Genomic DNA, 25555 nt, shown 5'->3' with positions numbered 1-25555 from the left:
TTGTATCTATGCCGCTTATCCGTCAGGGTTACACCGGAAGATGGAGCCAATCCCAGCTCAGTTTGGGCGAGAGGCGGGGTTCACCCTGGGCACATCGTCAATCTGTTGCAAGGCTAACACAGAGACAAACAACCGTTCACGCTCACTGAGCAATTTAGCCCATGTTTACATTAGACCGTATCAGTGGATCATCAGATTAATGTTTTTAAAACGATTAGTGTGCACACAGCAACACCAATACACGATTTGCGTGCACACAGCAACGCCAATACACGGATACGCTCGGCTCCGCAGGCATCCTGCGCTCCAAATCACTCCGCCCTGAACAGCGAGTGCCCTCTGGAGGGTGCGCACTCCGGCCCTGCGCAGCTCACAGAGCGCGCGAGTGAAGTGCACAAGCTGTGATTCGGGACTGAGCCGCTGTGTGTGTGATCCCAGCGCATATCACTTACCACTTGCAAGTGGAAGGATGGCAAGCCTAAAGACAATCATAACTACTTTTTTATTTTTATTTTTTGCAAATTCGATAAATAAAAACTTTATACAAAACGTCCAACAAAATCATATCTGCTTAGAGTGTAAACAATCCGGCGAAATGACAGAAGCAATTTGTAAAAATTATGATAATAATAATTCTTGAAAAATTAAAAAAGATATGTTCTTACCATCAAATACAGGTAGTCATCAACTTACAACTGCGTTTGGTTACGACTGACCGGTCGTAAACCGATCTGGTCGTAAGTCGGCCTATGTTAAATGCAGTGGCGGCTGGTAGTCTTTCAAACAGGGGAGGCTGGTCGGTTACGATATTTCCAGATTTTAAAAGAAAAAACATCAATTTTGCCCATACTCTTGCCTCTGATCTGGCTGATTGTTGGCAGCGTCACAAACTGTGAAATAACAGGTTCTTTTGGCCCATTAGCCTACTGTCCAATATACATGATGGTGGTGTTGGGGGGGGGTATATTTTAACATTTTATATTTTAAAATTGTGGCATGTTGTTTAAAAATTGATCATTATTGAAAGCAGCCCTTTGTCAGGAACCTCAGCAGTAGAGCTGGGTGCCACACATTTCATTCAGTGACACTTTCCCTATATTTTACTTATTTTGACTGAGAAATGTTTTATTGACAATTTTGATAACCCTTCACTTTTAATCCAGGTCTGTAGTGTGAAATGTTCTCGGCTGTGTTTTTGTTTAAAAATGTTTTCCAAATTGTAGCTGTGTTTAATTCATATCCAGAAAAATATATATTCCAATATAATATACTCAGCATAAACATTTTAAATAGATTCTATATTTTTGGTCCATCCATGACATATTACTAAAGTAGCCTATTTACTGTTGTTGATGTGGGTCACTTGCTGTTAGCCAATTCACTTTCTCGTACCAGGAGAGCTGAAAGGAACAAGTATTATTCCCTACCTTTTTCACCAAGTCAATTTGAGGCATTGGTCTACCCTGCTCTTTAATTTTAATTTTTTCCTCGAAAGGAAGACTGGCAAATGACTTCGCCAAAATTAAGCCCCCTCAAGTTCAAGTTCAGTCACTCAAATAAATGAAATTTCTGGAACTAAGATAGCAAACTTGACAACACTATATTTACACTTTATTTACAATGAAAATATATACAAACTAAAAAAGCTGGTAGAAACCGTATGTAATGAATGAAATCGAAATGTAAGCTGATCTCTTACAATACACCACAGCACTTGCGAATCCGCATGGGACTGAACTGAGATTCACCGCTGCCTGTCTATAGTTGAAACGAGCTGTCAATCAAAGAAAATATCCGGCCGCTTTCACCAATCACCAGTCTCCTCGCGGAAAGCTTTGCCATGTCCCTCCCATGTGAGGCTCGGAGTCCGTAGGCGGGCATTTTCGCAGTATTTGTCCAATAACCGTCTTGCATTTTGAGATTGAAAAGCGCATAGCTCCCAAATGTAATTGAAGTCCACTGAGGCTGGGAGTCCGTGAGACTCCATGGGCGGGCATTTTCGCAGTATTTGTCCAATAACCGTCTTGCATTTTGAGATTGAAAAGCGCATAGCTCCCAAATACCATTGAAGTGCACTGAGGCTGGGCTGCATCGCACTGTCACGAGGGGGAAAAACTCACGCACACATTAAAGTTATAATGGAATGATTTCGCACTATAGTTGGGTTGAGCACATATATTTCTATGATTCTGGATCTGAAATAGCAATGTTATAAGGTCGGCTATAACATAAGCCTAGCGCAATTCATCCTACACGATGTTCGTCATTTTTAGAGGAAGCTGAGCCTCCCTCGTTGTCTTAGAGCAATTGCCGGTGGTTAAATGAACGTAAGTATATTGTGATGTGTAATGATATTGTAATCATCTTAAAGTCTTATTTTATCAACATTTTCTTATTTCATTACCTTGGCTCATTATTTGGTTTTAGTCAAACACTGCATACTCAGGGGTGAAAGTAACTTATTTCTTGCCGGTATATTATTTTGAGCCATAGTGCACGCGCACAGTGCGCGCCGAAAAATACACCTAATTATTTATTATTGTCTACTTATCAAGCATTCACTAGGACTTCTTATCACTCAGCAGTACTAGTATAATACTTTATCACACTATCACTCTTTCATCCACCTGTATCAGTTTTTGATTATAAATAAATTGCAAACACATCATTTAACAACACAATCGTTTTAATTACATTTTTTTTAGCTGAACAGCTGAAAACTAACTTTTCGTTTTGGACATTGGACACAGAACAGTGTAACAGAACAGAAAAGTGAAAGTTACTTTGATTAACAGCTGCGCACGTTATAGCACAAGATCTGGTTAAGCCATACGCGTGCTGTAGCTCTCTCGTTGCTTGTCCAGCGAAACAATAGAAGAGGCTGGATGCAGTGTTGCCAGATTGGGTGGTTTTAAGTGCATTTTGGCGGGTTTTGAACATATTTTGGGCTGGAAACCGTCAGCAGTATCTGGCAACACTGGCTGGATGCTGGGCGCTGCCGGGAGCTGGGGCGGAAACTGTCGTACGCTCAGCTAGCTCAGCTGAGAAACACTTGCCAGTCATAACCAGACGGTCGTAAAGTCGTAAGTTGCATAGGTCGTAAGTCGACGACTACCTGTACTTTCATTTCATATTTTGTAGCTTTTTTTGTACTTTTTCAGGTTTTGTTTTCGAGTAGAGTTTTTATTTCGTCCTCGGTTGGTTCAGCAACACACTCCGTCATTTTCTTCTTCTTTAGGGTTTTTTTTGGCAGTTGGCAAATCAACTTAAAGGTGCATTACCGCCACCGACTGGGCTGGAGTGTGGAACAGGAGATATTTGGGGGTTGGGGCGACCGTATTCTTTGAGCTATTTCTTTTTCTTTTAAATACTTTTAAATCCTTGATAAAGTGATATGTCTGACTTGATGCGCGCCACCATTTTGTTTTTCTCTACTCACAGTATATGAACTGATAGCCGAGTAGTACAGTAGCCAATCAGAGTGTGCAGTTGCTCATATCCAGTGAATGTGGATAGAATAGTATGCATTTTTGGGTGATTTCTGTTTCTTTTAAATAGTTGATAATTTTGGGGGTTTTGTTCTCGAGTGGAGTTTTTATTTCGTCCTCGGTTGGTTCAGCAACATGCTTCGCCATTTTGTTTTTCTTTACTCACAGTATATGAGCTGATATCCTAGTAGTAGAGTCGCCAATCAGAGCACACGATTGCTCATATCCAGTGAATGTGGATAGAATAAAACTTGAATGTATTGGAACAAAATATACAGTAGCATGCACACACAGTAGAACGTTCACATAAACCACTTCAGAAAAGCTGTGTGTGTGTGATGGAGAGGCATTTGCCCCATATAGGACTATTTATCTCGTGTATCTGGGTGTGATGCAGTGGTACAGATTGTAGACTGGGGTATGGGTGCTGCTGTCTGTTCTAACTGATGGGCTGGTCTGGGTCTGCTATCACACACACACACACACACACATGGGTGAAGTCATCGCTACATTAGCCACCACCCCAGGGGAGCCAATTTCAGAGAGCTCCACACTTCTCATATTCTCAATTCACACACACACACACACACAAGATCATACCACCCCCTACAGAGCAAAAAAAAAAAGGCCGAGTGCATCACATGGAGTCTCAGTCCACACAGCGTTGTGCATCTTTAAGAATATTTTTACATTTTACACATTTAATTCAAGGACTGGTTATTTTAATGCAGGTTTGGGCATGTTTTAGCTGCCAGATTTCTTTAAAGGATTGTGAGATCTATCTATATGTGTACCGTATGTGTGGTGTGCATGTGTGTGTCTGTAATGAGCTCAGAGACATCACATAGTCTAAAAGCGGGAACATGTCACACCCAAAGCCCCAGTGGTTCCTCACGCCTCCCTGTGCTAGCAGTTAAAGGCATCACAGGTGATTAAATGTCATGGAAACCAGATCTTGCTGTCAGCCGAATCAAACCAAGCGACCTCCTTTATTAATAAATAAATAAAGAAAGAATTAAATAAATGTTACTGGGGAAAAAAACAAAACTGGCGCTCTGGAGGACAGAAGTGGGGTATCAGCTCCCGGTGTTGTATCTGTTCCAGTCTCACCTCGCTGCCTCTGACAGGACCACCCTCTCATTCTCGTGTTGTGTTACTGACACAAGATCCTCGAGTGTGAGTTTGTGTTTCTGTCTGCCTTTTGTGTAGACACACGCGTCTGTGTGTCACAGACTTCCGAACTGTTTCTGACTCAATTAGGCGGCTTCTCACGTCAATATCTGTAGAGCTGAAATTCTGTGTGTGTGTGTGTGTGTAGAATCCAAAGAAAAGGAGCAACTAATAATATGATACAATTCACACTTTTGTCTCTGAATACAGTCGCCACCAAAAATATTGGCACCCTTGGTTAAAATAAAAGGACTAGCAATCACTAATACTTTGTCCTTCAGGATACGCCGACACTGCGTCATTATAGTTTAGCATGCATCTATTTTACATATTACATTTCAGATGGAGGGCGGCATGGTGGTGTAGTGGTTAGCGCTGTCGCCTCATAGGAAGAAGGTCCGGGTTCGAGCCCCGTGGCCGGCGAGGGCCTTTCTGTGCGGAGTTTGCATGTTCTCCCCGTGTCCGCGTGGGGGTGCTCTGGTTTCCCCCACAGTCCAAAGACATGCAGGTTAGGTTAACTGGTGACTCTAAATTGGCTGTAGGTGTGAATGTGAATGTGAGTGTGAATGGTTGTCTGTGTCTATGTGTCAGCCCTGTGATGACCTGGCGACTTGTCCCGGGTGTACCCCGCCTTTCGCCCGTAGTCAGCTGGGATAGGCTCCAGCTTGCCTGCGACCCTGTAAAGCGGCTACAGATAACGAGATGAATGAGATGACATTTCAGATGGAATGAAGTAGTGAAAAGTTTGTCCAGAAAAAATGTTCATTAGTTTTCGCCCCTTCTGTTTGAAGGTTGCCAATAATTTTGGAGTTTGTTCTACATTTTTGCTGAGACCCAGAAATGTTCAGGCCTCATACAATTATATATAATTATGCTCAATTGTTCTTTATTTTGCTCCCAGTAGTGCATGTGCACACACACACACACACACACACACACACACACACACATGCATAAACAAAGGCGTTCTGGGAGCAGCTGTGTGCATTGTTTAGAGAGTGATGAGACATCTGTAGCGAGCACATGCACTTCATCACTGAATGCTGTCTGTAACTCCTGATCCTGCTGTAGTGAATTAACTGTAATTTAGTGCCAGAAGTGTGATAGAGTTGTCAACATTGTTGAGAGTTCAGTAGTTCAGTAGTTCAGTTTGGGAGAGTCGGCAGCTGCAGCTTTAGTCGTTGTGGGTGTTTGTGTGTGTGTGTGTGTGTCTGTGTGTATCAGAAAGAGAAAGAGAGAGAGCTTCCCTTGTTTTCAGCCAGAACAGTGGGACACTGGGTATGACACAGATATCTATCTGATCAGTACTGATTAAGCTCTAATGGAATTCCTGTTGTTTTTGTTGTTTTGTTCACACCTTTGAAGGACATACACACTGTTTCCCACGACACTAAAAATAGCAAACACCAGATTGTCCGTGGACCCAGAACCTTTTTGATTTACACCACAGGAGCTCAAACAGGCGTGTCGGCTGTAATTTAACTCACAGGTTCCATAATAGCAAACGTAACTGTAAATGAATAAAACATATGATGCGTCATTCTCCAATAAATAAAATGCAGTCACTGGTAAACTGCTGTGTTATATGAGGAACAGAGCACTTCACTATGGTTTGTTATTGAAAACCGTGACATGTTGCATGTTGGGCTGCATGTTGAGTTTATATGTAGATATCGCATATCTTATATTTCAGTTTATATTACTGAATTAGGGCGGCACGGTGGTGTAGTGGTTAGCGCTGTCGCCTCACAGCAAGAAGGTCCTGGGTTTGAGCCCAGCAGCTGGCGAGGGCCTTTCTGTGCGGAGTTTGCATGTTCTCCCCGTGTCCGCGTGGGTTTCCTCCGGGTGCTCCGGTTTCCCCCACAGTCCAAAGACATGCAGGTTAGGTTAACTGGTGACTCTAAATTGACCGTAGGTGTGAATGTGAGTGTGAATGGTTGTCTGTGTCTATGTGTCAGCCCTGTGATGACCTGGCGACTTGTCCAGGGTGTACCCCGCCTTTCGCCCGTAGTCAGCTGGGATAGGCTCCAGCTTGCCTGCGACTCTGTAGAAGGATAAAGCGGCTAGAGATAATGAGATGAGATGAGATTACTGAATTATGATTCCAGTCCAGGGTGCCATAGTGGTGTAGTGGTTAGCGCTGTCGCCTCACAGCAAGAAGGTCCTAGGTCGAGCCCAGCAGGCCTTTCTGTGCGGAGTTTGCATGTTCTCCCCGTGTCCGCGTGGGTTTCCTCCGGGTGCTCCGGTTTCCTCCACAGTCCAAAGACATGCAGGTTAGGTTAACTGGTGACTCTAAATTGACCGTAGGTGTGAATGTGAGTGTGAATGGTTGTCTGTGTCTATGTGTCAGCCCTGTGATGACCTGGCGACTTGTCCAGGGTGTACCCCGCCTTTCGCCCGTAGTCAGCTGGGATAGGCTCCAGCTTGCCTGCGACCTTGCACAGGTTAAATGGCTACAGATAATGGATGGATATTCCAGTCCAAATGAATCAAATGTTACTTGATATTTATTTATTTATTTTATTTATTATTTTTTTTACATATATGTATTGGCTGGTTCGAAGTTTGGGGTCGTTTTTGGTGTGCAGGCAGTTTTATCCTGAATCTCTCACCTTCTTTCTTTTAATTAAGAACAAGAAGGTTTGGACGGGGGAGGGTGGGTGATTTGGGGTGGGGTCGCATGCGTGCTGGAGGTGATTCTTAGACTTCGGACTGGCTTATATATGGATTTTATGGATCTTATATATAAAATGCATTATTAAATGTATTTCATTTCCTATCAACAGTTTGCTTATTTATGATAATATGATTAAATAATCATAACTATACAGACTACTGCTACACCACCGTGGCGCCTGTTGTTGCCTCACAGCAAGAAGGTTACGAGTTCGAGCCCAGCGGCCAATGGGGGCCTTTCTGTGTGGAGTTTGCATGTTCTTCCCATGTCTGTGTGGGTTTCCTCTGGGTGCTCCGGTTTCCCCCACAGTCCAAAGACGTGTGGTTAGGTTAACACGGGGCAGCCATGGCCTGAGGTTGGGCTGAAGTGCCCTTGAGCAAGGCACCTAACCCACAACTGCTCTCCGAGCACTGTAGCATAGCTGCCCACTGCTCTGTGTGTGTGTGTGTGTTCATTGCTCACTTGTGTGTGCATGTGTGTGTTCACTGCTTCAGATGGGTTAAACGCAGAGGTTAAATTTCACTGTGTGCTTAATTCTGTGCTTGAGTGTACGTGTGACAAATAAAGGCTGCTTGACTTCTTCTTTTATTCTATTATTATTTTATTCTATTATTATTATATTCTTCTTCTTCTTCTATTATCTTCTATAATTCAGTTTATTATTATTATTATTATTATTATTATTATTATTATTATAACTAGTATAGTTATGCTGACTTAGGAGTATACTTATTAAAGGTGAAAGATGAAAGATCACACTCGTCCTCGTCGTGTTTTAGTTCTTACTTATATAATCTTAAATAAAACTGATGTGCTAATGGTGAGGAATTGCTGGCTCGCCAATCTCATTTGAGTAAGTTAACGGTTTGTTTTCATTAAAAGCTAGAAAGGCAGGATCTTAAGTCATGAAATAACTTAATTTTGCCTTTTCACTGCGTGTCCGACTGAGTTAAATGCAACTGTAATTCATGCATTCATTAGTCTTCAGTGAGTGTTTTATTCTGGTTAGTGTCACTGAGGATCCAGGAATACTGACATGAGGCGGGAATCATATCATCCTGGATGGGACGCCAGTTCATCACGGCATAATTGTAATTGTATAATAAAATTACAGAAGAAATAATGTTTTTTTTTCTTTCTCCTTTTTTCTTTCTCTCTCTGTAGATACGACTATGTAGAAGTGAGGGATGGCATCGATGAGAGCGGGCAACTGGTGGGCAAGTACTGCGGGAAGATCGCTCCTTCTCCTGTAGTGTCCTCCGGAAACCAACTCTTCATCAAATTTGTGTCAGACTATGAGACGCATGGCGCTGGCTTCTCCATCCGCTACGAGGTTTTCAAATCAGGTGAGTCAGACACATCGTCTTCAGTCAGTTTTCTGTCTGTCCTGTACGACTCTGGGACTGTACAGGTATTCAGATGCATTATAACTGTTACACATTCGATTATCTCACTTTGTGCTGTGATATTCTTGAGGAATTTGTCCCTGGCTTGCTAGTTTATCAAGGGATGAGTCACAGCAGAGTAGAAGTGAGAGCCATATAAGGATAAGAGCAAGAGAAGGAAGACTTTCTCCTCTTCTTGGTTCCAGTGCCTGAGGAGATCGGGTCAGATGATAGGTCTGTGAACATTACGAGTTCCTTCCTTTAGCAAAATCATATCTCTCCCTGAAGTGTCCTGGTCATTTATTTGGTTCCTGTATGGCCTCACAGAAATATGAAGTGACACACACACACATGAACACACACAATGGATGACTTATCAGCTGAAACTTCCTGTTGTTCAGGCCACCTTCCTGTGTTTAAAGGACAAGTAGGCACAAAGTCGGTGTGTGTGTGTGTGTGTGTGTGTGTGTGTGTGTGGATGCATGCTCTGAGACTAACCCTACCGAGGTGCAGCAGATGCCACTTTCGTTAATTAACCCCTCTTGCTGCTCTCAGGCCTCTTCGTTTGACCTCATGATAAGATGGATGCTTTAGCCGGGTTCCTTTTAATCTCTATAGTGAGTGTTTGGGCTTTAGTGTGCACGTGTTGAGCAGCTCGTGCAATCTGCTTTGGGTTTTTTTTTTTCCTTCAATCATAAAGAGAGCACCACGTACCACTACACATACACACCTTCACATTTAGTGGAAAAGATAACTCAGTATAGATAAAAGATTCAGACAGAGTCACGACATTTACATGGACAAAATATTCCGGTTTTTGTCCTTATTTGGAAGATAATATTCCTACTAAGCTGTTTACATTGCTTATGAAAAAGAATATTCCACTATTCTTCTATCCACATTCACTGGATATGCACAATCGAGCGTTCTGATCGGCTACTCTACTACTAGGATATCAGCTCATATACTGTGAGTAGAGAAAAACAAAATGGCGGCGCATGTTGCTGAACCAACCGAGGACGAAATAAAAACTCTACTCCAAAGCAAAACCACCAAAAATACAAAAAAAAAGCAACAAACTATTGAAAGAAAGTATTTGATGGTAAGAACATGTCTTTTTTTATTTTTCAAGAATTATTATCATCACATTTTTCACAAATTGCTCCTGTCGTTTCGCCACTTTGTTTACATTCTTCATCTTTAAGCATTAATATTTGTTGAATATTTTTAGACTGGTTCAAAAGCTCAAAGAAGTGTGAAAATTGCATCACTGAAATATCCAAGGAAGAATTAAATAAACGTCTAAAGCTATTCTATACCTTGGCACAACAGCAATATGGCACTTTCTACAACAACAACAACAAAAAAGCATGATCTTTGCAGGAAGATAGCTTAAGCACGATTTAGAAAAGTTAATTGTTTTGGTGAAATATTGTATATTATTCTATCCACATTCACTGGACATGAGCTCTGATTGGCTACTCTACTTCTAGAATATCAACTCATATACTGTGAGTAGAGAAAAACAAAATGGCGGCATGCATCACGTCTGATATATCACTGTTATCAAGTATTTAAATGAAACCGAAATAGTTAAATTGTGTATATATATATATATATATATATATATATATATATATATATATATATATATCCTGTTCCACACTCCAGCCCAGTCGATGGTGGTAATGCACCTTTAAGTTGGGTTGCCAACCGCCAAAAAAAGAAGAAAACAAAATGGCGGTGCTTGTTGCTGAACCAACCGAGGACAAAATAAACGCTGTACTTGAAAACAAAACCCCAAAAATACAAAAAAGCAACAAAATATGGAATGAAAGTATTTGATGGTAAGAACGTATCTTTTTTTAATTTTTCAAGAATTATTATTATCGCGTTTTTCACAAATTGCTACTGTCATTTCGCCAGTTTGTTTACATTCTAAGTGGAAATGATTTTATCAGATGTTTTATATAAAGTTTTTATTTATCAAATTTGCCAAAAAGAAAAGTGCTCTGTTTCTCAAAATCCAGTGAATGTGGACAGAATAAAACAGTTATTCCACTCAATCTCGTCGTACATGACTTAAGCCTAGGTCACAACCGGACGTACGATTTTTTGGCCGTGCGATTTTTGGCGTTTCCCAAATCACTGCGTTTTTTTTGTTCGTGGAGAAAGACGCACGTTGGCCGTAAGTTTGTCTTGCAACCTGAAAAAAACGTAAGCGCCCATAGAGTTTGTTTGACATGACAAAGAACCTCTGCGGCCAGACTACGGCTCGAAAATCAGCACGTCACACGCGCACCCTCCGTGCGTTTCTTGCGTTTTTTTGCACGTAGACCAGCCATAGGAGCACATACGGCCGGTTGTGACCGAGGCTTTATAGCTGACTCGGTGCTACGTGCCTCATCGGCTATCAGCTCATGTACGACTCAATTTCGTGGAATAACTGTTAAATATAGAACAAAAAAAGATCTTTTTTTGTAATTCAGCTACAGTGACATCCAGCCTACTTGTAACTACAAGTGCCTAATTAAATCCAGTGGGATCTGATCCCTTTCCAATTACACTGAGGCTGTTTCCAATAAAACAACATTACAAACATTTCTCAGTTCACTTATAGTATACCGTTCTTTCAATTTGGTCGTTTTCATTTTCTCACACTTAGATTATTCAATTATTTATCATAAAGCACATTCCTGTGAATTATTTATTAACTAAATGTGTGTAGCTGTGAGAGTGACAAATGTACGCCATTAAGTCGAGTTGCACTGACAGGTTGTAGGATTTTAAAGGGCTGTGTGAAATTTAACCTGCATGTTTAAAAAACATCTGACGTTACGTATAACATCGCTGAATTACTTTCATCCCATGAAACACTTCAGTGATCAGCAGCTTCACCTAATATATAGTTTTGCTCAGCACTGTGGTTAGCGCAATGGCTGAAACAGATGTTTGAATTAACTTGGCTGTCATTTTTCCCATGGAGAAATGTTTCAGTGCAACAAACTGTGTTTTAACCGATGTAATGGAGCATAAATCAGAAATGTTTTTCAATCGTCTGGCTACTTTAGAAATTGGCTGTTCACCCAGTGGTAACTTTGTTGTAGTAATACAACATTTTTCTGGGAAGAAATCACTAACGCAGTAATTGAGAAGATAATAATCATGGTAGGTGTAATGACTATAATAATAGAAACATGTATCTGGAACATAGTGTAAGGGAAAAAAATGGAAAATAACCTCCGGCTCTTTTCCTGTCAGCACCAGCAGTAACTGGACAACTTTCCCACACTTAGCTTCACAGAGTTGTGATGAAAATAAATCTGCGTAATTTGGCATGTGTGTGTGTCTGTGGAGAAGTGGTGGTTGCATGAACTTTTGTACAGTATATTGTTCTCCACGCCTGTTTTGTTAGCTTATCAGCCCTTGTTTGTGCTGCTGCTCCCGAGCGCCTGAAGAATGGTGTTCCACTTGGAGACTGCAGTGTTTTGCTCCATTGCTACTGTCTGTGTTATGAGTAGGACGTGGTATACGGCTAAAAAAAATCAATTCATATAAATCTCAAGAGGATGAAAGAGGCAGTGCTGAAATAAGATAAGGGCCAAAGTAAGTGTGAAATGGAGAAACGGAGCAACCTTCGTTCACTTCAGACATCTAATGAAAGCAGAAAAGCAAGGACAAGGGATTAAAGCTAGACAGCCTTTCGATTTCATAAAATCGGTGAAATTTAGTTCCCTCTGAAATGTGGCCACTGTGATAGATGTTGATTTCTGCAATATATCAAAAAAAAAAAAAAAAAAACCAGGCCATTCTGTGGCTGGGAAGTTGTTTAATTTGAGAGGATTAAAGCAAATAATGTGCATGAAATCGCTCACTTTGCGCAGTCAAGCAGACAGAGGAAGTCCATGTGCACATGCGCAGGCTTACCTTCTTCTTCTTTTAGGAATCCAGTGTTGCATTACTGCCATCTACAGGTTTACCTTTGACCGTGCACTGACAGTTACATCATTCTGTCGCTAAACGAACAGCTGATCACACCGAGGTGCTCGCTGACCGTCGATATTTATTAGTTTGATCCTGCGTTTCCTTTCCTTTGCAAGATAGCGTCTTTTTTTCTCACTTTCCATTACTGTAGTCGGTCTTTCACGTTTCATTCACATACTCACATCCTCCATTTTCATCTCCTGTTTCAAATTTGTATCCCACAATGCCTTGTACAAATGGGGAAAGCCCACCACGTGATGCATGATGTAGTATCTTGTATTGGGTCACGGTGAAGCAGGAAAAAATACTGGAGAATTTAGGGTCACGTGGCCCTGAATTCATTAATTGTTTTATTTAAAAAAAACAATAAAATTGGAAGTCTGTGATTTGAATTCAGCAAAGGTGGACTGTAACGAAGCACATTTACTTGAGTACTGTACTTAAGTACACTTTTTGAGTATCTGTACTTTACTTGAGTATTACTCTTTTTTAAACTTATGACTTTAACTTCACTACATTTGAAAGGCAAATATCGTAATTTTCACTCAACTACATTTCTAGCAATGTCCTCGTTACTATAAAGCAGATTTGAAAGTAGATTTTTTTCTTTTCTTTTCCAAAACATGATTGGTTTTTGAGCAGGTGACAGTGAAACAGCCTATCAGTAATCACTAGGGTCACGTCACGTCCATAGACTATAAAATCAAGTTCAGTGATTTCTCCACAGCATTATTTAACACGATCAGTTGATGGCAGAATGGAAGGAGGCGGTTCTTCTGGAGAACACACGCACTCATGGCCCATGAACCCATGTTGCAGTTTTCTGAAAGGATTAAAGATTCGTTTCATTTTAAATGTTTGCTTTGTTTGCCGAAAACGAACCACATCACGGCCTCCAAAAACTCGCCATCCAACCTGCAGAAGCATATTGAGATATATAAACGTTTTATTCCAAGAGAAAAGGCCAATTTATGCTGACAACCCAGTCCTCGCAGATGGCGTCGCAGACAGTGTCTGCGTAGCCCCCCCACCTTCGCAGACGCTCTGCGCGCACCTCCCAAAAATTGTGACCACCGCAGAAGCCTCGCAGACAGCGCCGCAGACAAGAGGGCTCTGATTGGTCCACTCTACATCCGCTGTACACGCACTTCCGCTTCCCTACTTTCCCGGTTTGGTTTGTTTTCACGACCGGCATTTTTAAAAACACGAGCGAAGATGGAGCAGCACGAAGAGCGGTTGATTGAGGAAGTGAGGAAGTACGTACATCTATACCAGCGGTCCCCAACCTTTTTTGCGGCATGGACCGGTTTGATGTCAGACAATATTTTCACGGACCAGCCTTTAAAGTGTGGTGGATAAACTGTGGTATTTTCTAAATATAGTAATAAACGTGAATCCACTGTCTACTCGTATGCAACTTTATTAGCAGCATCCTCGTAACATCGCGTCAGCAACATAACATGAGTAATGTCCTCTCTCCAACATTCTTGGTCGCTGAGATAAGCGTCTTGACATGCGTCAAGAGCAGAGCATGTGAGCGGAGTGGACGAATTTTGAAAAGAGCGCGGAGCGGGATTTTTTTTTTCAAGGATGGGAAGGATGGAGCGAGGCAATGGCCCGCTCCAGTTTCGCCCCGTTACCGCTCACATCACGAGTCTGAAGCATGTCCAACGTGGCTCAGAATGAACGACAGCGGTGTTTGTTTGCCACCTGCGCTTCGCCTGCTCATGATGCGTTTAGAGGCGGCTCGGAAAAACACGTTTCCATGTGTTAAAAATTAATTAAGTGGTTGTAATGGCTGTAAAAAGCGCGGGGGACAGAGGGCAGAGATACGGGAAGTGCTCCACGTCCGCTACGCGCATGCGTGCACATATTTTTTGAGCGAGCGTGGAGTGGAGCGGGATGCAATCTTGGTGGAGCGCTGAGCGGTAACGGGCGAAGCGGCATTGAGCGGGGAGCGAGCGGAGCGACCACCTCTGTGAGCGAGGACCGAAATTCTCGCCGCTCCACTCTGCTCACATGCTCTGGTCAAGTGTGAGTTATAGACGGATGTAACGGAGAGAATCCGGTCATTTTTCAAAATCAAACATCGTTCAGACTCAGATAATGAATGAAACGGAAATAGTGCAGGTTATTTATTCTTTCTGTGTGGCCCGGTACCAAATGACCCACGGACCGGTACCGGTCCGCGGCCCGGGGGTTGGGGGCCGCTGATCTATACGACTCCAGTTCTAGTCATTATAAAAAAAAAAAAAGTTCTAGTCATTATAAGTAACCGGAGGATAAACACTCCACTAACCACACCCACCAACTACTCCTAGCGACTTCGCGCCCCCTTGCGTTGTGCCGGTGAATAACATCGCGCACGCCTATTACTCCACGCTCAACGATAAATTACAACTGTCTGCGAAAAGCTATCTGCGAAAGCCTTGTCGCAAGAGCATGCAGAGGCCTAAAGCCTGCAGTGAAGTTGTCTGTGCTTTTAGAGCTAGCGATAACGTTGCAATAGCTATGCAGTCCGGTTAGTCAAATGACTTTCTATGGATTTGCCCACCAAGTTGCCGTAGCCTTGTCCACGGCTAACGTTAACACACAGCTAGTTAACTTGGACACTGTTACTGTAGTTAGCATGTAAAAACAGAGTTACACTAACACGAATAACGTTAACTTATCTGAAGTCCTTTCAGGAATATGTTTTAGCATAATCTTGCCAAATAAACAGAATGTAGAAATGTTTCTTTTCTAGTAGCGTTAGCTACTTAATATGATTTCAAGTCTGAAAAGAGTTTGCGAGCATGTCAGGTGGAGCGTCACTGACTAGCTAGCTTAACATTAAACCACCATGATGGCACAGCATGCGTTCATTTTGTGAATTCACATTTTTGTCTTTGGTAACGGCGTTAGGTTTTGTAAGCGTTGTGGCAATAATACAACAATGCGTTGACAGAAAATGTACTTTTAATACTTCAGTATACAACTTTCACTTGTATCAGAGTAACATTTGACCAGTGGGATCTGTACTTTGACTTAAATAATGAAGTTGGGTACTTTGTCCACCTTTGGAATTCAGTAGCTTTCGGTCCACTAAACAAACATAATTGGGTGTCGGGGGAAATTATTTTTATGACCTACACTTGCAAAATCTGAAAGGCAGTCTAACTTGAAGGAGAAACAGATTAGCAAGAATTGGATAGACAGTATTAGCGGACTAGTGTCAGGTGTGATTCAGTGTGTATGTGTGTAAATCTAATGATTATATCCAGCTGTTAGGATGTGATGAAAGTGCTAGCAGGTGTACATGCATTCGAATGTTGCCGAAAAGTCCCAACTACAGTGAACACTGCAAACAGTCTTTAAGCAGTTTACACAATTTGGAGAACTGACCAGTCCAAGGTTAGAGCCTCTCTCTCTCACACACACACACACACACACACACACACACACACACACACACACATGAAGCACTCAGTCACACATATTGGCAGTCTTCCTAGGAGCCGTAATGTAATAAAAAAAAAATCTTAATTATTTGCAAAACAATAATCATTACTATGTTAGCATAGAAAGACAAAGAAAACAAAAAGGTCAGTGAGGTGGGATGTGGAAGTAGGAGATGGACTGGAGACATGTGAGTGAGGAAATAAAGAAAAAACACAGAGGAAAAAGCAAAGAATTAAAGAAAATAGTTGATAGGAATATATGTTTGGCATGCTTGAACTAGTACAGGCTGGTCTGACTTATTTGCGACTTGTTTTGGTTAGTTAAATCCTTGAGATTTATCTTCACTCGCACATTCTGCTCTCTGCTTAATGAAGGTTATGTTGACCAGTAATGTCTTTCTTCGTTTCATAAGACTATGATCCTGATGGCTGATGTAATGGCACATAATGTCTCTCTTCTTTCACATAGCAGTGTAGTCTAAACCAGTGATGTAATGCTTCGTCACCCTTTTGCGTTGTACATAGATAACTTAGCTTCGTCAATTAAATCATCATCATCCAATCGCGTAGCTACAACACACTCTTGAATGTGAATATATACTCATGTTTGTCCGACAGTAAACTGAGAAACATCTCTGAACATCAGCTGTGTCCGTGTCAGTGACTGTTTGCTCCCGGATCGATCCGTGAGGCAGAATCTCTGAGGTGGCAGAGGTCTACATTCCGAGATCATACTTTGTCAATTCGACCTCCTTCGGTACAGTCAGATCAAAACCTAACAGCAGTGCTTTCACACAGCGTGAATTTGTCAGTATGAGAAAATGGGGACAGAAATCAGTTAAGGATCTGATACACTTACAGAGCAACAAGGTCATAGATGGAACATTTGATGGGTGGCGAACATGGTTCAAGACAACACAATACATTCTGCTCTTCAGGGACGAATCCAGACCGATGCAACCAATGCACATGCATTGGTCAGAAATATATGTTCACTACTTGGCACCGGTCACGAGGTGTTTGTTTACTTTACCGCTAGCTGGCTACATGCGCTATAGCCACGCTCAACCAACAAACCAGTTGTTCAGGATCCGACCACCTGTGGTAAGCAGTGATGCTTACCTGACCTAATTACCTGTATTCTCACCATGCTTTGTATAGCATGACCCGAGACATAGAATGTTCCAGAAAGAGGTCGAAATTTGAAATTCATCGCGAATACCAGGTTGAGCCACAGTCATAGCTGGGCCGTGCCTGGGCTGTTTCGAAAGGTCTCATGGAGAGGGAGGTGCCTGTAAAGTCTGGCAGGGTTAGGATTTTCGGTGGCCAAGTTGTGAATTTTTAAATCCTGGTGTGCATACGCGGCTGGATCCAGGGCTCATATTAAAGTTTTCAGTGAGCCACGCTCGCTCAAGGCTTCAGGGGTGAATAGCGGGCCGAGCCACGGTTATAGTGGGCTGTGGCTACCCTCTTCGGAAAGGGCTCGGCGTGCTTTATGCCCCTGTGAAAATCCATAGCGATCTGGTAAAATTAGTGAAAATATTTCTGCAAATGTGTATCTGTCAGATTCTTGGGCTGAATCTGTCCCTGGCTCTTTAAATAAGACCTTACTGTTAAGTATAACCCAATGCTACGCTAATAACATGAACGCATTCGATTAGGCTAGCTGTAGCTCCCGCTGATACACAAAGAAATTTGTTTTGATTTTTTTTTCCCAGAGGGCATGATGCATTTTGCCCTTAATACCTCACCTCCATCCCCCTCTCCGACGCTCCTGCAGAGAGAGAGATAGGTAAAAATGTTTACAATCTTCTTACCTCATCTATATTCAAACACATTCTGCACATTTAATTTTTTCATTCCCTTTGCCGCTGTGTAATGCGGGACAGATGCTCCGCACAGCCATCATATCCCTCCCCTAGGTTTAACCCCCACCCCACCCCAAACGACAAATAGGGTTTTTATGGAATCCTTTGCTTGTGCATCTCTTCGAAAAGAAGGCGGCTCTGTACTTATCTTGTCATCCCGTCTTCTGCGAGCATCTCCTAAAAGTACCCCGGAGTAGAAAAGAAACATATGTTTGCAATTGACAGCTCTGCAATTTTTAAGAACCACATCAAGCCTGGTGAAGCCGGCAAAGAAGCCAGCTCCGCTTGACTGTTGATGTGCTGATGGCTGAGTAAGAGGAGGGTAAGAGGATGGATGGATGGATGGATGGATGGATGGATGGATGGATGGATGGATGGATGGATGGATGGATGGATTCAGTCAGTACGTTTACATGCACGCCCAAATCGAGCTGCTGTCGGTAATCGAGCAAAGGGTCCCAGCAGGGGTGCCAGAGAAATCCAATCCTACATGCACAAGTGAAATCGGGCTATTGTGCAAGGTGCATTGTGCACCCGAGCCACATGTGGCGCTACACGCCCCATCGTGTTGGTACACTTCCGGTTGTCGTCATGAAGAAGAGCTATAGTGTTGCCAGATACTGCTGACGTATTCCAGCCCAAAACATGTTCAAATCCACTAAAATGCACTTAAAACCCCCAATCTGGCAACACTGGCAGTTCCGTGTTCAAGCTGTTAGGCTTGCTCTAACAGACTGTATGGCTACAAACTGTCCGGTGCAGACCACTGTTTTGTAAGACAACTTATTTTGCACAATAATATTTTTCTAAAGTCCATTTTTTGCTTACAAAAAAATATTTTTTTTTTGCTTACAATTTAACTTATGTCTTAATAAACACACAAAAAGTTCAATTGTTTTGTTTTTATTGACATTCTTCAGATGTTGGACATATATATATATATATATATATATATATATATATATATACACACACAAATACAATGACTTGTTTATGTACACAATTCACAGCTATGCAACAGCTGTACAGATGTATTTGGTGATACAGTAAGTGAGCTAAATTTTAACAGTGCAAACAATGCCACAAAAAGAAAAGATTCATGCCGTTGTCATGATTCGTTGTCATGCCGACCGAGGCTGTTGTGTTTCCCTTGTGGTCTCGTCACTCGTCACTTCCGGAAGGGGCAGTGCTGAAGTAAGTAGCTCGAATACGTAGCTCAATAGGGTTTACATGCACTAAGTAGCTCGGCAGAAATCGCATAATCTAGGTCGTGTAGCTCGATTCCGAGAAATCAAGTTCGGTTTAATTTCAGCCAAATTAAGGTGTATACATGGCATTTTGAACTTCGATTTCAGTCGAGCAACGGCAGAAATTCGATTCTCTCTATGTGCATGTAAACGCACTGATTGAGAGCTAAATTTTAATATATCAATAAACAGTCAAGGGTTGAACAGTGCTCACGAGGTCTCGTCAGTGACCGCAAACAGAAAAGTCATAACTGTTTTATCCAATCCAAAAACACTCAACGGTTCTGTATGAATCTACAGTCTGCGCTACAATGAAATCAGCCCCAGCTTTGCTTCTTTACACCATTCTGTGTATTTTTTTTTTTAACTCAAGGTAAAATTTAACTTTAGCTTGATTTCTTTTTATGAAAGGCCACGTAGGGAGGGTTCAGCCCTGCTAGCCTATTTATACCAGCCATCCTTGGATGGATGGATTAATAGAAAGAAGAAGGAATAGATGCCAGGTCTCACAACGCCATGTCGAAAGGCAGCTTGATCCAACCTCGGATTTGATTTAGCAGTTTATCATGCTTGTGCTATCTCAGTGATTTTACGATAGCACCTGTGTCAACACCGCTGACTGACTATGCTGTGTGTGTGGGTGTGTGTTGAGGGTAGTTTATTCATCATATCCACTTTGTTCAGTTTTTACGTGTGCTCCAAGGGCCAGCGGTATAGGTCACATCTGGCAGGGCGGCTCTGTCTTTCCCCATCACCTCCATGCCACTGTTACGATCTTCCAAACAACACACACATACCAGAACCCGAAAAGTAAACACTCTGTATGTGTTCTCAGTCCCCCTTTATTCTCAAGGGGCACCATCAGCAAGACTGACTAAATATTGTGTCAGCAACTTAATCCATGTGAGCATTGTGTAATGTGTGTGTCATTGTGTGTGACTCCATGTTAATGTTTGTTGGAGATTGTGTCCGAATTCTATCTCGCTGATTCACTCATGCCCATTAACCTCAGCCTGTTTGGCCACAGGGGATGAAAGCAGAGGAGTGTGTGTGTGTGTGTGTGTGTGTGTGTGTGTGTGTGTGTGTGTGTGTGTGTGTGTGTGTGTGTGTGGTTAATTATCCACCCTATAGACATATGGAACATAAACTTTGGTGATTACTTCACGAACATCAGAAAGCATTTGCGCCATTTTATTACTGCATCACTGTTATGCTAATACCACTTTGCGTAGCTCTTTGTACTTTGGATCACTCTTTAATGCACAGGCTACACATTTTGCTTTCGTACCTCCAGGGTACAATTTAAAGGGAAGGTCATTCCCATGGTCAAAAAATGACATCCGTTGTGAAACTGAAATCGACCCTTTTCTTTTCATTTGTGTCGTTATATGACAGCACTTAAGATGTCTGTTATCATTAACTTTCAGAAAACAAAGCAAACACTGTAGCATAAGATAAGGTTTATTGATCCCAAAGGAAATTCTTGAATCTTGAAGAAAATTCTCAAAACTTACTAATACACCGTCCTTATTGTTTAACAATAATTCACTGAAGACGAAGTGAATAGCGGTTAATATTTAACAGTTATTCCCCGAAATCGAGTCGTACATGAGCTGATAGCCGATGAGGCGCATAACACCGAGTTGGCTACAAGCCATGTATGATGAGATTGAGTAGAATAACTGTTTTATTCTATCCACGTTCACTGGATTTTGAGAAACAGCATTTTTATTTTTTGCAAGTTCAATAAATAAAAACTTTATACAAAACGTCCGACAAAATCATTTCCGCTTCAAATGTAAACAAAATGACAGGAGCAATTTGTGAAAAATGCAATAATAATAATTCTTGAAAAATAAAAAAAGATACGTTCTTACCATCAAATACTTTTATTCCATTTTTTTATTTTTTATTTTGTCCTCGGTTGGTTCAGCAACATGCGCCACCATTTTGTTTTTCTCTACTCACAGCATATGAGCTGATATCCTCGGAGCAGAGTAGCCAATCAGAGCGTATGTTTGCTGATATCCAGTGAATGTGGATAGAATATTCACCGATATTCACTGAGCCTGAGGCAGATAATTGTTTTAGTATAAATACGCAGGTGATTATTTTTTTTTTAAATCTCATCTCATCTCATTATCTCTAGCTGCTTTATCCTGTTCTACAGGGTCGCAGGCAAGCTGGAGCCTATCCCAGCTGACTACGGGCGAAAGGCGGGGTACACCCTGGACAAGTCGCCAGGTCATCGCAGGGCTGACACATAGACACAGACAACCATTCACACTCACATTCACACCTACGGTCAATTTAGAGTCACCAGTTAACCTAACCTGCATGTCTTTGGACTGTGGGGGAAACCGGAGCACCCGGAGGAAACCCACGCGGACACGGGGAGAACATGCAAACTCCACACAGAAAGGCCCTCGCCGGCCACGGGGATCGAACCCGGACCTTCTTGCTGTGAGGCGACAGCGCTAACCACTACACCACCGTGCCGCCCTATCCTTTGTTTTGAAATCGATAAAATAAATCACAAGTCCACGTTACCTTTGAATAGTTTTAGACCAAACTTAGTATCATCTTTAGTGCTTTTAGGAGCAGCATTTTCTTTCATCATTTGTAATTCTTCCTCACTTGCAGTGACAAAGCGATCGGCCGCCATTTTGCCGAGTCGCTTGAGGTGATTATTGAGAAATAGTCCGAATTTCTCGACCAATCAGCACGCGTAATTTCCGATCATCACCTGCGTATTTATACTGAATTACATTATTAAGCTACCTGGATATAACATAACGGAGGGCCAAATATGATTGGGTTGAGGTGTGTAAGTATCAGTAATGGCAGTGGCGTGTGTACTGTAGTGGGAGAAAGCCAAAAAGACGCAAGCTGCCTTTCCTTAAGTACCACAGCAGTCAGTCGAGACTCGATAGCAGCCTCAGTATTGAATCCATTAGAGTAGTTTATGTGCTGGAACTTGTTAGAAGTTTTGTTCTGAGAAAACGTTTTTCTAACAAGACTAAACTAAACCCACTTCATCATGGGAACTCTCAACCCAAGCCGTTCCCACAATCGTCCTGACTGCAGAAACAGGTTCCATGCATCAGGAAGTGAGCTAAGTAAGTTACTAATATGATGATTAACTGAAAGGGAAAACATTAGCCAATAAAAATAAATAAATAAAAAAAGACAGCATCATGGGTCAAAAGTGGCCTGACTGTGAACAGTCTCTTTGGTATGTGGGTGAGATAAAAGTGATGAAGTGTGGGCTGTCATTGGGGAGCCACTCATTTGCTTTCTGGATTGTTAGCGAGCTAATTTGCTAGTTTCTCTTTAAGGAGGATTTCTTTTTTGTCTATCAGGCTAAGATGCATTTTAGCTTTGTTTAATGATATTTGGGAAAACCTTGCTGGGCAAGCTAATTAGCTTGCAAGCTAAGCTAAGAAATTCGTATTTAATTACATGTATACCTTCATTGACTGTGTTGGTTGATTTTTCTTTACAAGCTAACCATTAAACGTATAATCAAGCACTGTACAACAAACGACTTTCAGAGACAACTGCTCTACTCTGAGAAAACAACATTAAAGGGCATATTCTGGATCAATTTCGTGCTTTTTTTATATGAAAGTATGTCCCTTTACACACTCATCCAGAAGGGTAATTTTGCACAAGGCCATCTGTCTACAGCAGAAAAAAATAAAATAACAAAACGCGTCTGGAAAAATCCCAAGGGAGTCTGGAGCCAGATTCGTGACGTTACCTGCGGAAGCGCCAGCAGGCTGCGTGAGCTTTGCACGGTTTCAGTGCACAGCCTGTGTAGACCAAGCGCTCCCATTTCTCTCTCATTGTCCGGTCTTTTGGGAAACGATGAGTACTAATCCCATCAAGATTGGTGTTGCTACAGCCTCCTACGCTACATCTGTTAACCATTTTAATAATTACGCGATAACAACATTGAAGAAATTTGCATTGAAGATGAAGGATTCAGAAGGAGGCGTCCCGCACGCGACGTCACGAAAATCAATGTTTGCCGGGAAATCCAAATGCCAAGTTTTTTCAGAGGCGGACCAATTCGCCTCAAATGGCTCGATTTCAACTGAATTTTTCTGGTATTGCGCAAGGTAAAAAAAAATTGCAGAGAATGCAGAACGTTACAGATATTTGACCAAAGTTTAATATAAAACAGGAGAATTACATTGATCTTGTGCCTGAATTTACCCGTGATATGCACTTTAAGCTTTATACTGCAGGGCATAGAGACTGCTCGCTAACAATCTCTTTTAACAAGTCCAACTTATGGCTTGTAAAATAAACAAAGCAAATTCCTCAGAGATGGAAGCTTGTAGTCATCACACGACCAAGTAAATATAATCCTGCGAGGACAAAGCAGTAAAATAATCCTTACAAGTGTTAGCCGTTAACGTTGGAATTAGCACTTAGCCGCCATGAATCCACTTAAGGTTTCTTATTTCACAGGTGACTCACTTCAGTTTTTACACCCTCTCATAAATTTGAGTGTTTGCGTAAATCCTGACCATGGTTGTTTTTTGACTTTAAAAAGGTGGGAAGAGAAGGAGAGACTGTTTGTGTGAGACAGAAAGAGAAAGAAGGAAAGGAAGAAGATGGGACATGCATGCCTGGGCTAGTCTCACGAAGCTTTATTTGTTTTGCTCGGGTTTACAAGCTCAGAGTTCGTTCTTTTTTTTCTTTTCTTTTTTTTACCCCCTACCAGCCATCTCTACGACTGACTTGTAAAGTTTGTCCTGCCTGCTGACAAACCACTGCAACAGGAAACTGAATGACACCGAACTATAAGAATGGATTTTTTTTTTAAAGCAATATTTGTAGTTAACAAATATTGATGTCCCCGTTTTCCAGGAACAACCCCCATTTTTGGTGGCCTGTCCACAGCTGGAGCTGTCCCCAGAAATGTCCCTATTTTTAACCATGACCGACAGACCCCCCCCCCCAAAAAAAAAAAAACAGACCGAAACATCTACCAGATTCCAGCAGACGCCTTGCGTATTGTTTTGTGAATCACTTTAAAGGAGACCTCAAAATTCTATTTATCTCATTTTATTAAATATCGGAATGCATTTTTGATCGCTATTTTGTCGCTGCTATAGCAAGTTATGAGTGTTTGAAATGTGCTCTGTAATATATCAGTCCATATGTCAAAGCGATGGCCATAAACGAGATTCGTTGAGACCTGTGCGAGACATCGTAGGATGGAAGTAAAATGTACAGCGGAAATCAAAGTGACCAACATCTGCCAACATTCCCTGTGTCCGAAATTGCTCACTCGTTCACTACTCCCTACTCCCTATATAGGGAATTACTATATAGAGGACTATACAGTGAGCTCATTGGTAAAATGAAAAAATGATTTCGGACACTAGTCTGTCGCGCTGGTATTTACGTCATTACTGTCGCATAATTAAAACGTGCCAGATCAGTCGGCTGATGGGTTTTCGAAATAATAAATTAGGGCTGTCAAAAGATTAATTTTCCTGATCGCAACTAATCTCAGAAATTTCATAGTTAATCGCGATTAATCTTGATTTACTTTGCATGTGTAAAATTGATATTTTGCAGTAAGACCGTTCGAATCTAAAGTTAAACCCACAATGCAAAGTATTTCTGACCATTGTGTCTTAAATTGGAATAAAATGAAGACAGAGACAAAAGCAGAATTTATCTTTTGGCCTTTTTTATTTCAAAAAGAGTGTAGAGAAAGGAAAACAAGTATTAAGAATGAATGACTGGCTACTTTGGAGAAATTGTAAATAAATGAACACAAGAAAAAAATCAGAAAAAGTGCCATGTAGACCCACTTGTCTCTACTTCAGATTTGACTATGAACAATGTAATGTCAGGCCACTCTCTTCTTCAAAAATAAAATGTCACCATAAAAAAATAAATAACCATACAAAGCACTTCATAACTTAAATTCAAACAAACCATTCAGAGGTCCAGAAAACCGTTGCTTATCCATCACAAAAGAGGACTAAACTGAAGACAACAGCGTGTCCTTCCATGCCAACGACTCGATGGAAACCACATGCTTCCGCTCGAGCTGCCTACGGATGCGTAGAAGGAACAAAAGACTAGCAAACTCGAAATAGCGCGTTTAACCGAAAATGAGTTTAATTAATACAACCAGAGGAGCTGCATGTGGATGGTAGAAGTGCGGAAAATGCTGGTAAACTCTGATCGCGATTAAAAAAAATATTCGCGATCACAATTTACATTAATCTAATCGCGATTAACGCGTTAATATTCCCAGCCCTATA

The 25555-nt window shown here is 41.6% G+C and overlaps 1 protein-coding gene across 2 annotated transcripts in view; it reads left to right on the top strand.

Annotated features, from left to right (window-relative positions):
- The window catches only part of nrp1a (neuropilin 1a), a 182951-nt gene that overhangs the window by 46149 nt on the left and 111247 nt on the right, over positions 1 to 25555 (top strand). For both annotated transcript variants that reach the window (XM_060922477.1, XM_060922476.1), the window contains exon 3: positions 8500 to 8681. In XM_060922477.1, coding sequence (XP_060778460.1) covers positions 8500 to 8681 — 182 coding nt within the window. The remainder of the gene's footprint in view (positions 1 to 8499; positions 8682 to 25555) is intronic.

This window comes from Neoarius graeffei, chromosome 5 (assembly GCF_027579695.1).
Source record: "Neoarius graeffei isolate fNeoGra1 chromosome 5, fNeoGra1.pri, whole genome shotgun sequence".
Classification (NCBI taxonomy): domain Eukaryota; kingdom Metazoa; phylum Chordata; class Actinopteri; order Siluriformes; family Ariidae; genus Neoarius; species Neoarius graeffei.
The sequence above is the reverse complement of the archived record's forward strand: the minus strand, read 5'-3'. Positions and strand labels throughout refer to the sequence as shown.